The 14,046-nt window shown below is 45.6% G+C and overlaps 1 protein-coding gene across 1 annotated transcript; it reads right to left on the bottom strand.

Annotated features, from left to right (window-relative positions):
• Positions 1-11,837: 11,837 nt before the first annotated feature.
• Positions 11,838-13,726, bottom strand: LOC123407334 (pentatricopeptide repeat-containing protein At1g11900). The gene has a single exon (XM_045100451.1). The coding sequence runs from the start codon at positions 13,634-13,636 to the stop codon at positions 12,551-12,553; it is 1,086 nt and encodes a 361-aa protein (XP_044956386.1). The 5' UTR covers positions 13,637-13,726; the 3' UTR covers positions 11,838-12,550.
• Between the last annotated feature and the right edge of the window lie 320 nt (positions 13,727-14,046).

Below are 14,046 nucleotides of genomic sequence, written 5' to 3'. Positions count from 1 at the left end.
AATCATGTCTATGCTCAACGCAAACACCAAATAACAATTATTTAGGTTTAACACTAATCTTGATGGCAGAGGGAGCGTGCGATGTTTGATCATATCAACCTTGGAAACACTTCCAACACACATCGTCACCTCGCGTTTAGCTAGTCTCCGTTTAATCCGTAGCTTTCATTTTGAGTTGCTAACACTTATCTACCAAGTGTCTAGGGTAGTTCCTCTTCAGTGACTGTTCCCCTCATTACAGAAGCACTTAGTCTCGGGTTTGAGTTCAACCTTGGGTCTCTTCACTATAGCAGCAACTGGTTTGCGTTTAATGATGTATCCCTTCATGCCCTTTCCCTTCTTGAAACTAGCGGTTTCACAAACCATCAACAATTGATGCTCATATTCAATTTCTACTTCTGTGGTGTCAAACATTACGAATGGCTCAAGGATCATCATATCCATCCTTGATATGCTATAGTTCATCACGAAGCTCTAGTAGCTTGGTGTCAATGACTTTGGAGAACTGACACTGTCTCATCTGGAAGATCAACTCCCACTCGATTCAAGCGATTGTAGTACTCAGACAATCTGAGCACATGCTCAAGGATTGAGCTCTTCTCCTTTACTTTTGCAAACAAAGAATCTTGTCGGAGGTCTCATACCTCTCAACAAGGGCACAAGCATGAAATCCCAATTTTATCTCTTGGATCATCACGTATGTCATGCGACGTTCGAAACGTCTTTAACGCCTTAATTCTAAGTCGTTCAATCAATATGCACTGAACTATCATGTAGTTATTAAAAACATGTATGTCGGATGTTCGCAACATCCATAGATCACGCTTGGGGTTCAGCACACCGAGCGGTGCGTTAAGGACATAAGCCAGCAATGAGGACAATCCTCAGTTAATGGACCGAGTCCGCATAATTGCTATTTCTATCTTTCAACCATATTTCCTCTAGGAACGTATCAAATACCGTAGAGCTATAGCGTATGTTACAACATAATTTGCAAATACCTATGTGACTATGTTCGTGATAATTAAGTTCATCTGATGAACTCCCACTTAGATCGACATACCTCTAGTCATCCAAGTGTTACATGATCCACGTCGACTAGCCCATGTCCGATCATCACGAGAGACGGACTAGTCATCAATGGTGAGCATCTCCATGCTGATCGTATCAACCATACGACTCATGTTCGACCTTTAGGTCTCCTCTATTCGAGGCCATGTATGTACATGCTAGGCTCGTCGAGTCAACGTAAGTGTTATACGTGTGTAAACTGGCTTACACCCGTTGTATGCGAACGTTAGAATCTATCACACCCGATCATCACATGGTGCTTCGAGACAACGATCCTTCGCAACGGTGCACACTTAGGGGAATACTTTCTCAAAAATTTCATGAGGGATCATCTTATATTTGCTACCATCGTTCTAAGCAATAAGATGTAAAAGAACATGATAAACATCACATGCAATCATATAGTGACATGATATGGCCATTATCATCTTGCTCCTTTGATCACCATCTTCGGGGAACCATGATCATCATCGTCACCAGCATGACACCATGATCTCCATCATCATGATTTCCATCATTTTGTCTCCATGAAGTCATCACGCCAATCTATTTCTTCTACTACTATAGCTAACGTTTAGCGATAAAGTAAAGTAACCAACATGGCGTTGCATATCATACAATAAATTAAAACAACTCCTATGGCTCGTGCCGGTTGTCATACTCATCGACATGCAAGTCGTGAATCCTATTACAAGAACATGATCAATCTCATACATCACATATGCAACATCACATTCTTTCGGCCATATCACATCACATAGCATACCCTGCAAAAACAAGTTAGACGTCCTCTAATTGTTGTTGCAAGTTTTACGTGGCTGATTTGGGTTTCTAGCAAGAACGTTTCTTACCTATGTGGCAGCCACAACGTTGATATGCCAATGCTATTTACCCTTCATAAGGACCCTCTTCATCGAATCCGATCGGACTAAAGTGGGAGAGAGAGACACCCGCTAGCCACCTTATGCAACTGGTGCATGTGTGTCGGTGGAACCATTCTCACGTAAGAGTACGTGTAAAGTCGGTCCGGGCCGCTTCATCCCATGATGCCGCCAAATCAAGATAAGACTAGTAACGACAAGCAATTGACAAAATCAGCGCCCACAACTTTTTGTGTTCTACTCGTGCATAGAATCTACACACAGAACCTCGGCTCGGATGCCACTGTTGGGTAACGTAGCAAAAATTCAAAATTTTCCTATGCCATACAAGGATCTATCTACGGAGAGACCAGCAACGAGAGAGGTTGTAGAGCATCTTCATACCTTTGAAGATCGGTAAGCGGAAGCGTTGCTAGAACGCGGTTGATGGAGTCGTACTCGTTGCGATTCAGATCGCAGTGTGATTCTGATCTAGTGCCGAACCACGACACCTCCGCGTTCAACACACGTGTAGCCCGGTGACGTCTCCCGCACCTTGATCCAGCAAGGAGGAGGGAGAGGTTGGGGAAGAGCTCCGGCAGCACGACGGCATGGTGGCGATGGAGCTACGAGGTCTCCCGGCAGGGTTTCGCCAAGCACCGTGGGAGAGGAGGGAGAGGAGAAGCACGGCTGCGCCGAGAGAGAGAGAATTGCATGTCTCCAAAGGCAAAACCCCCCACTATATATAGGGGAAAGGGGAGGGGGCGCAGCCCTTAGGGTTCCCACCCCTAAGGGGTGCGGAAGCCCCCACATGGGAGGCTAGGGCAGCGGCCAGGGGAGGAGAGGGGGTGGCGCACCCCTAGGTGGGCCTTAGGACTACCAGCGCCTAGGGTTTCCCCCTTCCCTCTCTGGTGCGCCTTGGGATGGTGTGGGGGGCACACCAGCTCACCCAGGGGCTTGTTCCCTCTCACACGTGGCCCATGTAGCCTCCCGGGGCTGGTGGCCCCTCCCGGTGGGCCTCCGGAACCCTTCCGGTGGTCCCCACACATTGCCGGTGGTGCCCGAAACATTTCCGGCGTCCAAGCCCATCCATCCTACATATCAATCTTTACCTCTGGACAATTCCGGAGCTCCTCGTGACATCTGGGATCTCATCCGGGACTCCGAACAACCTTCGGTAACCTCGTGTAACAATTCCCTATAACCCTAGCGTCATCGAACCTTAAGTGTGTAGACCCTACGGGTTCGGGAGGCATGCAGACATGACCGAGACACCTCTCCGGCCAATAACCATCAACGGTGTCTGGATACCCATGGTGGGTCCCACATGTTCCACGATGATCTCATCGGATGAACCACGATGTCAAGGATTTAATCAATCCCGTATACAATTCCCTTTATCTACCGGTATAGAACTTGCCCGAGATTCGATCGTCGGTATCCCCATACCTTGTTCAATCTCGTTGCCGGCAAGTCTCTTTACTCGTTCCGTAGCACATTATCCCATGACTAACTCCTTAGTCACATTGAGTTCATTATGATGATGTTCTACCGAGTGGGCCCACAGATACCTCTCCGTCACACGGAGTGACAAATCCCGATCTTGATTCGTACCAACCCAACAGATACTTTCGAAGATACCCATAGTGCACCTTTATAGTCACCCAGTTATGTTGTGACGTTTGATACATCCAAAGCACTCCTACGGTATCCGGGAATTGCACAATCTCACGGTTGAAGGAAAAGATACTCGACATTAGAAAAGCTTTAGCATACGAACAACACGATTTAGTGCTATGCTTAGGATTGGGTCTTGTCCATCACATCATTCTCCTAATGATGTGATCCCGTTATCAATGACATCCTGTCCATGATCAGGAAACCATGATCATCTATTGATCAACGAGCTAGCCAACTAGAGGCTTACTAGGGACACATTGTGATCTATATATTTACACATGTATTACAGTTTCCGGTTAATGCAATTATAGCATGAACAATAGACAATTATCATGAACTAGGAAATATAATAATAACCAATTTATTATTGCCTCTAGGGCATATTTCCAACAGTCAGCCCATAGTGCCACCCCCTCCCCGTGGCGAGCCCCCCTCCCCATAGCCGTCCTCCAGCACCTCGTGGCCCTCATCCACCATCGCGACCCCCATCCTCGCGGCCCTCCACCACCATCGTGTCGGTGCCCCACCATCGGAGCCAGCCCCTCCTCGCGACAACTCCTTCCCCGCGGCCCTCCCCTCCACCATCATGACCCTCCCCCCACCACCACACCCCATCACCGGTGATTTGATCATCTTTCTTTTTTTGTTTTTTCATTTCATTTCATCTGTTAGTTTAGGTTACTGTTAGTGTTAATTAGGTTACTATTAGTTTAGGTTAATTAGGTTAGTTTTAGTTTAGTGTTAATTAGGTTACTGTTAGTTTAGCTTAATTAGCTTAATGGCGGACGACAAAGGCTGTCGTTAGCCACCTAACGGGGCTACCAGCTATCCGATGCCGTCTAGCCCCTTTGTCGTCCGTTGGTCTAGTTAGACATACGACAAAGATCTTTATCGTCTGCTTTCTCCCGGCAGACGACAAAGAAGGTTTTTACCGTGACTTTCAGTGCCGAAAAATTTGCCGTCGGCCAGTGGACATCAAAGGTCTTTGCCATTCATGAAGTGGTCCTTTGTCGTCCGCTATGGCATACGGCAAAGAAGCAGATTCCTATAGTGCCACCATCGCCATGGACGCGAGCAACCAACAAGCCTTGCCACACGACACCAAGGAGTCAACCACATACGACGGCTCCACCAGGCAGCCATCCATGTCGCGGTCGCACCCTGGTGACCCATACTGGGAGGTCCCAAATCCAGAACTCGCCGCCGCCATAAGCACCCTCCTCGCAGCCTCCGACACCACGTCTCGAACGTGCTCTAGTGACCTGGAATGGGCTGCAAAGGTCATGCCAAAAAAATCTTGAATATCGACATGACTTGTGCTAGAAAATAGGATATATCGACTGCCCGAAATTTGTCGGGACGAAAATTAAGCGTCATTCTAGCAAATAATAGGCCTTATCTATCATTACTCGATATATGTAATGTTAATTTATTGATGCTTCGGATGGACTTTCGGTCCATTAGGGATCCTGTTGGGTAACGTCACATGGGAAACAAAAAATTTCCTACACGCACGAAGACCTATCATGGTGATGTCCATCTACGAGAGGAGATTTCCGATCTACGTACCCTTGTAGATCGCACAGCAGGAAGCGTTAAGAGACGCGGTTGATGTAGTGGAACGTCCTCACGTCCCTCGATCCGCCCCGCGAACTGCCCCACGAACCGGCCCGCGATCTGTCCCACGATCCGCTCCGATCTAGTGTCGAACGGACGGCACCTCCGCGTTTAGCACACGTACAACTCGACGATGATCTCGGCCTTCTTGATCCAGCAAGAGAGACGGAGAGGTAGATGAGTTCTCCGGCAGATTGACGGCGCCCCGGAGGTTGGTGGTGATCTTATTCCAGCAGGGCTCCGCCCGAGCTCCGCAGAAACGTGATCTAGAGGAAAAACCGTGGAGGTATGTGGTCGGGCTGCCGTGGCAAAGTTGTCTCAAATCAGCCCTAATACCTCAGTATATATAGGAGGGAGGGGAGGGACCTTGCCTTGAGGCTCAAGGATCCCCAAGGGGTCTGCCGAAGTGGGGGGAGGAGGATTCCTCCTCCAATCCTAGTCCAACTAGGATTGGAAGGTGGAGTCCTTCTCTACTTTCCCACTTCCCCCCTTTTTTCTTTCTCTTTGATTTTCTTTCTCTCCTGCGCAAGGGCCTTCTTGGGCTTGCCCACCAGCCCATTAAGGGCTGGTGTGGCACCCCTGAGGCCTATGGGCTTCCCCGGGGTGGGCTGGCCCCCCCGGTGAACATCCGGAACCCATTCGTCACTCCCGGTACATTCCCGGTAATGCCCAAAACTTTCCGGTAATCAAATGAGGTCATCCTATACATCAATCTTCGTCTCCGGACCATTCCGGAAACCCTCGTGACGTCCGTGATCTCATCCGGGACTCCGAACAACATTCGGTAACCAACCATATAACTCAAATACGCATAAAACATCGCCGAACCTTAAGTGTGCAGACCCTGCGGGTTCGAGAACTATGTAGACATGACCCGAGGGACACCTCGGTCAATATCCAATAGCGGGACCTGGATGCCCATATTGGATCCTACATATTCTCCGAAGATCTTATCGGTTGAACCTCAGTGTCAAGGATTCATATAATCCCGTATGTCATTCCCTTTGTCCTTCGGTATGTTACTTGCCCGAGATTCGATCGTCGGTATCCGCATACCTATTTCAATCTCGTTTACCGGCAAGTCTTTTTACTCGTTCCGTAATACAAGATCCCGTGAAATACACTAAGTCACATTGCTTGCAAGGCTTGTGTGTGATGTTGTATTACCGAGTGGGCCCCGAGATACCTCTCCGTCACACGGAGTGACAAATCCCAGTCTTGATCCATACTAACTCAATGGACACCTTCGGAGATACCTGTAGAGCACCTTTATAGTCACCCAGTTACGTTGTGATGTTTGGTACACACAAGACATTCCTTCAGTGCCAGTGAGTTATATGATCTCATGGTCATAGGAATAAATACTTGACACACAGAAAAACAGTAGCAACAAATGACACGATTAACATGCTACGTTCATTAGTTTGGGTCTATTCCATCACATGATTCTCCTAATGATGTGATCCCGTTATCAAGTAACAACACTTGCCTATGGTCAGGAAACCTTGACCATCTTTGATCAACGAGCTAGTCAACTAGAGGCTTACTAGGGACAGTGTTTTGTCTATGTATCCACACAAGTATTGTGTTTCCAATCAATACAATTATAGAATGGATAATAAACAATTATCATGAACAAAGAAATATAATAATAACTAATTTATTATTGCCTCTAAGGCATATTTCCAACAGATCCTTGTGTGACTTTCAATCTGTTCTTGAAAGAAGACTCCCAACTGTCGGCATGGGGGTTGATACGTCCCAAACATATCTATAATTTTTGTCTGTTCCATGATCTTTTGGGTGACATTGTTATATGTTTTGCTACACTTTCATACCTTTTTACACATATTTGGACTAACCTACTAACTCAGTGCACCGAGTGCCAGTTTCTGTCTGCTCATGTCTTTTTTGCAGGGACTTTTACCCCAATTTACAGAGCCCCAAAAATGCAGAGAAAAATATATAAAAATCAGCGTGACGGAAGCTTCACGAGACATCAAGTGGGGCCAGAGGGGAGCCAGGGCTCGCCCAGGCTGCCTCCGTGCGCGGCCCACCTCCTGGCCACGCCACCAGGTCGCCTGGGTGGGGCCCACCTCCTTTGGTGCCCTCCGTCAGCCTATATTTACCTCTCCGAGAGAAAACCCTATCATAATATTCAGAATCACGAATTTCTCCATCGTTCCGCCATAGCAGCGCTTCCGAGATCAGGAGCGCTAGGAGACCTCTTCCCGGCACCCTGCCGGAGGGAGGATTGACCTCTGGGAGCTTCTCCACCACCATGGACGCCTCCCGGACTTGTCATGAGTAGTCCTCCTAGGACCATGGGTCCATGACCAGTAGCTATGCAATGTCTTCTCTCCAATCTTGTGCTTCAATGCTTAGTACTTGTGAGCTGCCCTACATGATCAAGGCATCTATGTAATTTACCTGTTGTTGCTATGCTTGGTTTGCTCGGATCCGATGGATTATGAGATTATGTTCAGATTGTGATGAGTTATTCATGCATGTTCTCCTTTTATATTATGTTCTTGAGTAATTCATGCATGTTCTCCGTTGCTTTTTATTGCTTTGACCGAGTAGTAGATTGTAACTCCAAGAGGGAGCGTTATGCATGATTGTGGGTTCATGCCCCCTGATGTCTAGCTTGAGTGACAGAAACATGAGACTAGGGGATGTGCTGTTGCCACCAGGGAGAAAACAACGGTGCTTGTGGCCACGATTGCAAGAATTGTTTACCTTACGCAAAGTTCGTTAATGCAGTTGTTCGTTGCTTTGAGTTTACACTTTGGGTGGGGCTCGCAACTTAATACTAGCGAGATGTTCTAGATAGATATATCAAGGTGGATGATTCGAGAGTAGATGCTGATGGATAAACGGTCTACTTGTCTTGGCGTACTGCCCATTACTTTTGAGCCTCTAACTTTCTAGTAGCATGATTAGCATTGCGGTGTGTTTATAATTCTGTCAATTGCCTAGCTGTAATTTGGTTACCGAACATAGTTGTTTATCATCTTTTGGGAGAGAGACATCACTAGTGAACATCATGGGACTCTGGTCCATATTACACCATTGTTTACACATCCATCATTTACTGTTTTTATTTACTTTTTCGTTGCAATCACTATTGCTATTCCCGCTTGTGTTTTGATCCTTTGCAAACTACAAGGCCAGAGAGATTGACAACCTCTCTGAACTCATTGGGAGAAAAATTATTTGTTGTGTGTGCAGGTCCACGTCTTCTGCTAGCGCCAGAGCAGCGGACACCTCCTTGTTGATCCTTGGAGTCCTCCTGGTTCGATAAACCTTACAGTCCCCCTGCAAGGTAAATCTGCTGCTCACTACATCTCCACCTTCCACTTGGGGTAACCAACAAGGGGCGAGAAGTATATCCATCAACTCGTCATCAGGGGTCACTTCTCCTTCTTCTCCTTGTGCTAGACCTCTATAAAGCACTAGGGGAAGGAGGAGTAGTGACCATTATCGATGGGGCGAAATATCACTGGGGGAGTGTCCACCATATACACCAACATTATTAGTACTGGTGTAGATCGATGTTCTTGAGGGAAGGATCCTTACTGTTGCCGTGAGGGTCGCTTCTCCTTCTTTCCCGTGTGTTAGACCTTTAGGGGCCAGTTCTTTTGGTAGCTTCTAGAATAAGCTGCCCCCTATGCAACTTATTCTAGAAGCTCAATCAAATATATTCTTTTAGAAGCCTACTAATTAAGTCTTAATTACTAGGCTTCTAAAAAATATTTTTAGTTGGGTTTCTAGAATAAGCTGGGTAGGGGGCAACTTATTCTAGAAACCCAAAAAAGCTATCAAAAGAACTGACCCTAGGTAATGCACTCGGGGAAGAAGGGAGGAGCGACCATCACGAATGATCGAAATATCAGTGAGGGAGTGCACATCATATACACCACCATAGACGAGAGTTGTTCAAGGGAGACTCAACAGACCGAAAGTCAACCTGTGTTGAATAGTGATCCATGTGTTAACTTCCTCGTAGTTGTCGTCGATTTTAATTTTTTAATAATAAACACAACAAATGGATGACGAGGGTAGGATCCCTGAGTACGATGACTATTCCGGCGACGGGGCTATGTGTGATGCGCATCCTCACTTGGACAACTGTAGGTGCTTCTCCCTCACGCTTAAGTCGGAGTTCAAAGTTTTTACAATATATAACTTCGTGTTTCTTCTTAATTATGCATGAATTGAGATTTTTTTTAACGTGTAATTTCTGTTTTTTATAATTCGACTAGTGCATCCCATGCTTTACAAGACGGTATGTCCTAGAGAAGCTTTCTTTCGCTGACGTGGAAACGGCGAAGACGAAAAAAGTTTACCTTAAGGTGAACACATGGTTTCATTTTGTAGGCTAAGCTCTATAATGAAGTAAGACACGCGCATTTGTTGTAAAAATTGGAAAGGATTGTGCAAGGCTTACGGATTTCAAGAGGGTATGAGAATTATATTCGATATGTGCATTCCTCAATATGATCTAGTCACCGGTCCTCAACATGGTAAAGGCATTTGGATGGATCTGGACATGGTTTCAATTCTACCTACGTGTGAGTTTGTTAAACAATTTTTTTAAATAATCTATATTGCTTATTTAAAATAGTTGTTATTCACACCTACTTAAGTTATTTATTTGTAATTGACAGCTTATTTTCTTTCTTTGAAAGATATACGAAAAATAGTAGACAAGACCTACTATAGTGTTGGCTCACAGCTAACTTGGGAGGAGAAGAGTTCTCTTATCTCCTTTGTTAACGATGTTTTGACTTTTAAATGCATTTATGGAGCTGGCCAAAATTATACAAAATACGTGCCACTAGTTCACGAGTTGAGCGATGGTAAACTTCGAGCAAATATCCTGGTAATATTTTTTACTATTATGTCACTAGTCCACTATTCTTCTTAAGTAAACTACATTGCTAACTCTGTTACTCTTATGTTCTTCAACATAAGCTCCCGAATGATGTTATGCCTTTGCTGATGTATGTCGAAGGTGAGATGACAATTTTTAGTGTACGACCATGGATGAGGGCTTTCGAATGTGCATACTCGACTTTTCAAACAGACGAAGGCCTCAAAATCAAAGGGTGGAGAAAAATAGTGAATGAGCGCAACCCACTCCATATGGAGATGAGGGATTTTCTTTCTTAGAGAGGAGTAGGTACTAGTACTTGTCATAGTGAGATGATTATAGCAATTAGCTACTAGTGGTTAATTTATGATGATCATTATGATGAAATACTGTTATATCACCATGATGATGAAAAATTGTATATCACTATGATGATGACTTGCTATATCACCACGATGATGATGAGTTGTATATCATAGCTACTATATAAAATTTTACATAAAGATGTATACTTGCAATATAAATATGCAAAAGTTAAATACATAGGTATAGTAGTTGTGCAGGTTAATACCCGATGCTACACATAGTTAATAATAACGCACGACACACCTCACGCTACTGCTAGCAAAAATAGTAGTAGCATGAAGCCAAACACTCGATACTATTACCAGCTAGCAGTAACGCGGGCCCTAGTGCTACTGTTAGGTCTTTACCCTTGAAAATTGCTTTTGAAGCTCGGCCTCCATAGTGATCTTTAAATTTGAAATCCAAAATTCATAAAAAAATATATTTTTTCGGTTCAAAAAATTCTGAAAATTTTACAAATATACATTAAGGCGTAATGCACAAGTGTGTAAATTTTTAGATCAAGATATGTTGAGATGAGGGTTATGTAAAAGAACAAATCCAAGGTTTTTTAACGCATGCTACTATTCATCATTTCAGATCTTGAATTTGTCTTTTTATACAGGTCGCAATTCAAAGTATTTTATCGTGAATTTTTGTACACGTATACATTACATCCTTACATACATGCATATTTTTCTTAGAATTTTTTTAAAAAATATATATTTTTTTTCTTTTCAAAATTCGGGCTCCATGGAGCTTGGGAGCCAAAAGGCTTTTACCCCCACTACTATTAGAATTTTTTCCTAGTAGTGATAACAGGGGTGCGCCATCAAGACAGGTCTCACATCTCAGAAGTGAAGATATTCTCATATGCGTCTTGGAAAAATGCCAAAGTCCCGGCCTCCCGGGTGTTCTATATACAACAGCTAGACTTGCTGTTTTTCTTCATCTCCCTGAAGGCAACCACAGTATAAAGTTCAAATATACGGCTCCATAAACCGACAGTGCCCAGCCCTCTACAGGCTGAAGCATCAGCTCTTATTTTGACGGCAAGGATAGCTCAGCGTCTACAGCTCCAACAAGTTACGTTCCTAACAGATAATCTCACACTAGCATGAGCTTTGGCAGACAGGAAACTTGTCTCCAACAAGATCCTTTGGCAGATCAGGAAAGATCTCGCAAATTATTTGTTAGCTTCTGAAGGTCTCACTTAAGTATACATTTTTCAGAGACCTAAATGGCATTGCTCAGTGCAGCTCATTAGGTTCTTAATAGAACCTGTCATTTGTTGTTTAGTTCAGCTCCCAGGATTTGGGATTGCTCTCTGTTATCCTCTCTATAATAAGTCAACCTTCACGGCCTCGTAATACATGCTGTAAAACTGCTTTTGAGCTGAATGTATAAGACGCCTTTTGACGTCTTTTCACCGTTAAAAAAAGTATCCATTACATCGCATGGCATGGCATCACACCTTCATCTAGGGGCTAGGAGCTCATGGCATACTTCTCCGTTCATCATCCCACGAATTTTAGGATGATCTATAAGCCCAGAAAATTTGGACAGGATCAACTTGAACAACTACAGTCTGTTCGCTATTATGCCTAATGATTTACAAGCATCGCCTACAAAAAGGAAGCATATGCCAAGATTTCACCATTCTTCAGTGCACTGAAGAAAATGCCGAAATTTCTTACCCCTGGAAGTTCAGAGCATAACAGCGCTCTTTCTAATAACGGGCATTATCCACATGATAATCCAGCACTGCATCACGTATATTTCCTTTCAATCGGGAACTACAGAGTTGCTGCTGACTCGGGTGGCTGGCTGCACCTCTTGAAACGCAAATCTGCAATGGCCTGCGATCATGGTATTTCATTCAGGACTGTGGCACTGGGATCATTGTTGTGTCTTTGTAACCATCAAGCTACTGTCATCTGAGCTTTGTGGTTCTCTGTCTCTTCCTGGCTTACATATACTGATAACGATGTCAACCAACAATACCAGTAATCCATTCGAAATTTGGAAGTCTGGAACAGGGTACCAGCACCTTGTGCATACCAAGGAATCACACAGGCCTGGAAGACAGCTTTTCTGCTTCTTACCTGCTGCTGTTCCTAACCCTTCCTCCCTTGGACTTCTGCCTGAAATCTTCAGGACCTAATAAATCAGGCGCACTTGAATTCATCTCATCAGCGAGCTTTTCTGCTAGCTCAAACCGCCCGGCTTTTTTCATGTCACTGATCAGTGCACGATAGACATATATCGAAGGTTGGTGCGACTTCTTCATCTGCTCAAACGCCTCGAGGGCGTCAGCAATATGGCCTGCCCTTCCAAAACAATCAATTAGTGCGGTATACGTTCTCAAATCAGGACTGATGCCTCTCTCAAACATCTCTCTTGCAAAGCTTTTGCACAGACCCAATCTTCCAAGCCTCCGCAAGCAGTTAATCACCGTATTATACGTCACGATGTCAGGAGAAATGCCAAGCTCCTCCATCAGCTTCACCTCACAAAGCATTTCGTCCACCCGACCAACTTTTCCAAGCATGTCCAAGACAGTGTTGAAGGTGACAACATCCAAGCATCTCCTATCTTTCTTCAGCTCCTCGAAAACGATCAAGCATTTATCGAGGTGCCCGTATGTACCCACGGCGAAAACAATGCGATTCGCCACCGTGGGACCTCTGCCGTTTGTGATCTCCAATACCTCTCTCACAAACCCGAGTAACAGTTCAGAGTCATCTAGACCCCCAATGGCCCTGGCGACACACATGTAGGAAGTCAAGTCGGGAGCAGCTTTGGAGAGCAGCAAGTGTCTGAATACCTTGGCGAAGAGCGCGAAGTCGTCCGCTTCGCACGCTCGCTTCAGCAGCAGATTGAAGGTGCCCAGGCCCAGACTGATCTGCTCGTCGCGCAACCGCCGGAGGATCCCGGCAACCTCTGTGAGGTCCGCTACGGACAGCGTCGAGCCCCAGTCCCGGTCGAGGGGGTCGGGTCGGGGCTCCAACTCGCTCCCCTGATCCGCCGCTGGACTCTCTGCGGGCGGCGAGCCCGCAAGACGGGAGGAGGGTATCGCGGGTGTCGTTGTCGGCGTCGTCGCCGCAGCTCGATGGTGTGGTCGGCGGAGTGCGAGGGCGGCTAGGCGGGAAGGAGCGGTAGGGAGGCGGCGTATTAGGGGGAGCATGGGGGCGGCGGGCGGGAGCGGACGCCGGCGAGTTAGGGCGAAGAGGAGACGAGGCGAGCTATTGCATCCATGGGCCTGTAGGGGAGCTGGCTTGGGTTTGCTCCTCCCCCTGTCAAAGAGACGGAGGTACGCACGGCCCAACATTGTCTACCACTTGCCAGTGCAGCACTGAGCCCCACTGGACAGGGCCGTACATATTTTTTTACATTTAAAAAAAACATATTTTTATGAAGACTGCTATGCGTTGGTCGACGGATTTTTTTAGCCGTTGGATCCATCGGGGTGCACATTTTCTATTTTGTAATAAAGACCTTGTTACAGAAATATTTATAACAAAGGTTGTGTTGCAGAATTTTTATGCAACAGAGGTTGTATTACGGAATTTTGCAAAATTATTTTGCAACAGAGAC

This window comes from Hordeum vulgare, chromosome 1H, assembly GCF_904849725.1.
Source record: "Hordeum vulgare subsp. vulgare chromosome 1H, MorexV3_pseudomolecules_assembly, whole genome shotgun sequence".
Lineage (NCBI taxonomy): Eukaryota > Viridiplantae > Streptophyta > Magnoliopsida > Poales > Poaceae > Hordeum > Hordeum vulgare.
Note: the sequence above shows the minus strand (reverse complement) of the source record. Positions and strands in the feature narration are given on the sequence as shown.

Coding starts and splice junctions, on each gene's coding strand:
- LOC123407334 (XM_045100451.1), bottom strand. CDS start 13,636: ATGCTCCCCCTAATACGCCGCCTCCCTACCGCTCCTTCCCGCCTAGCC.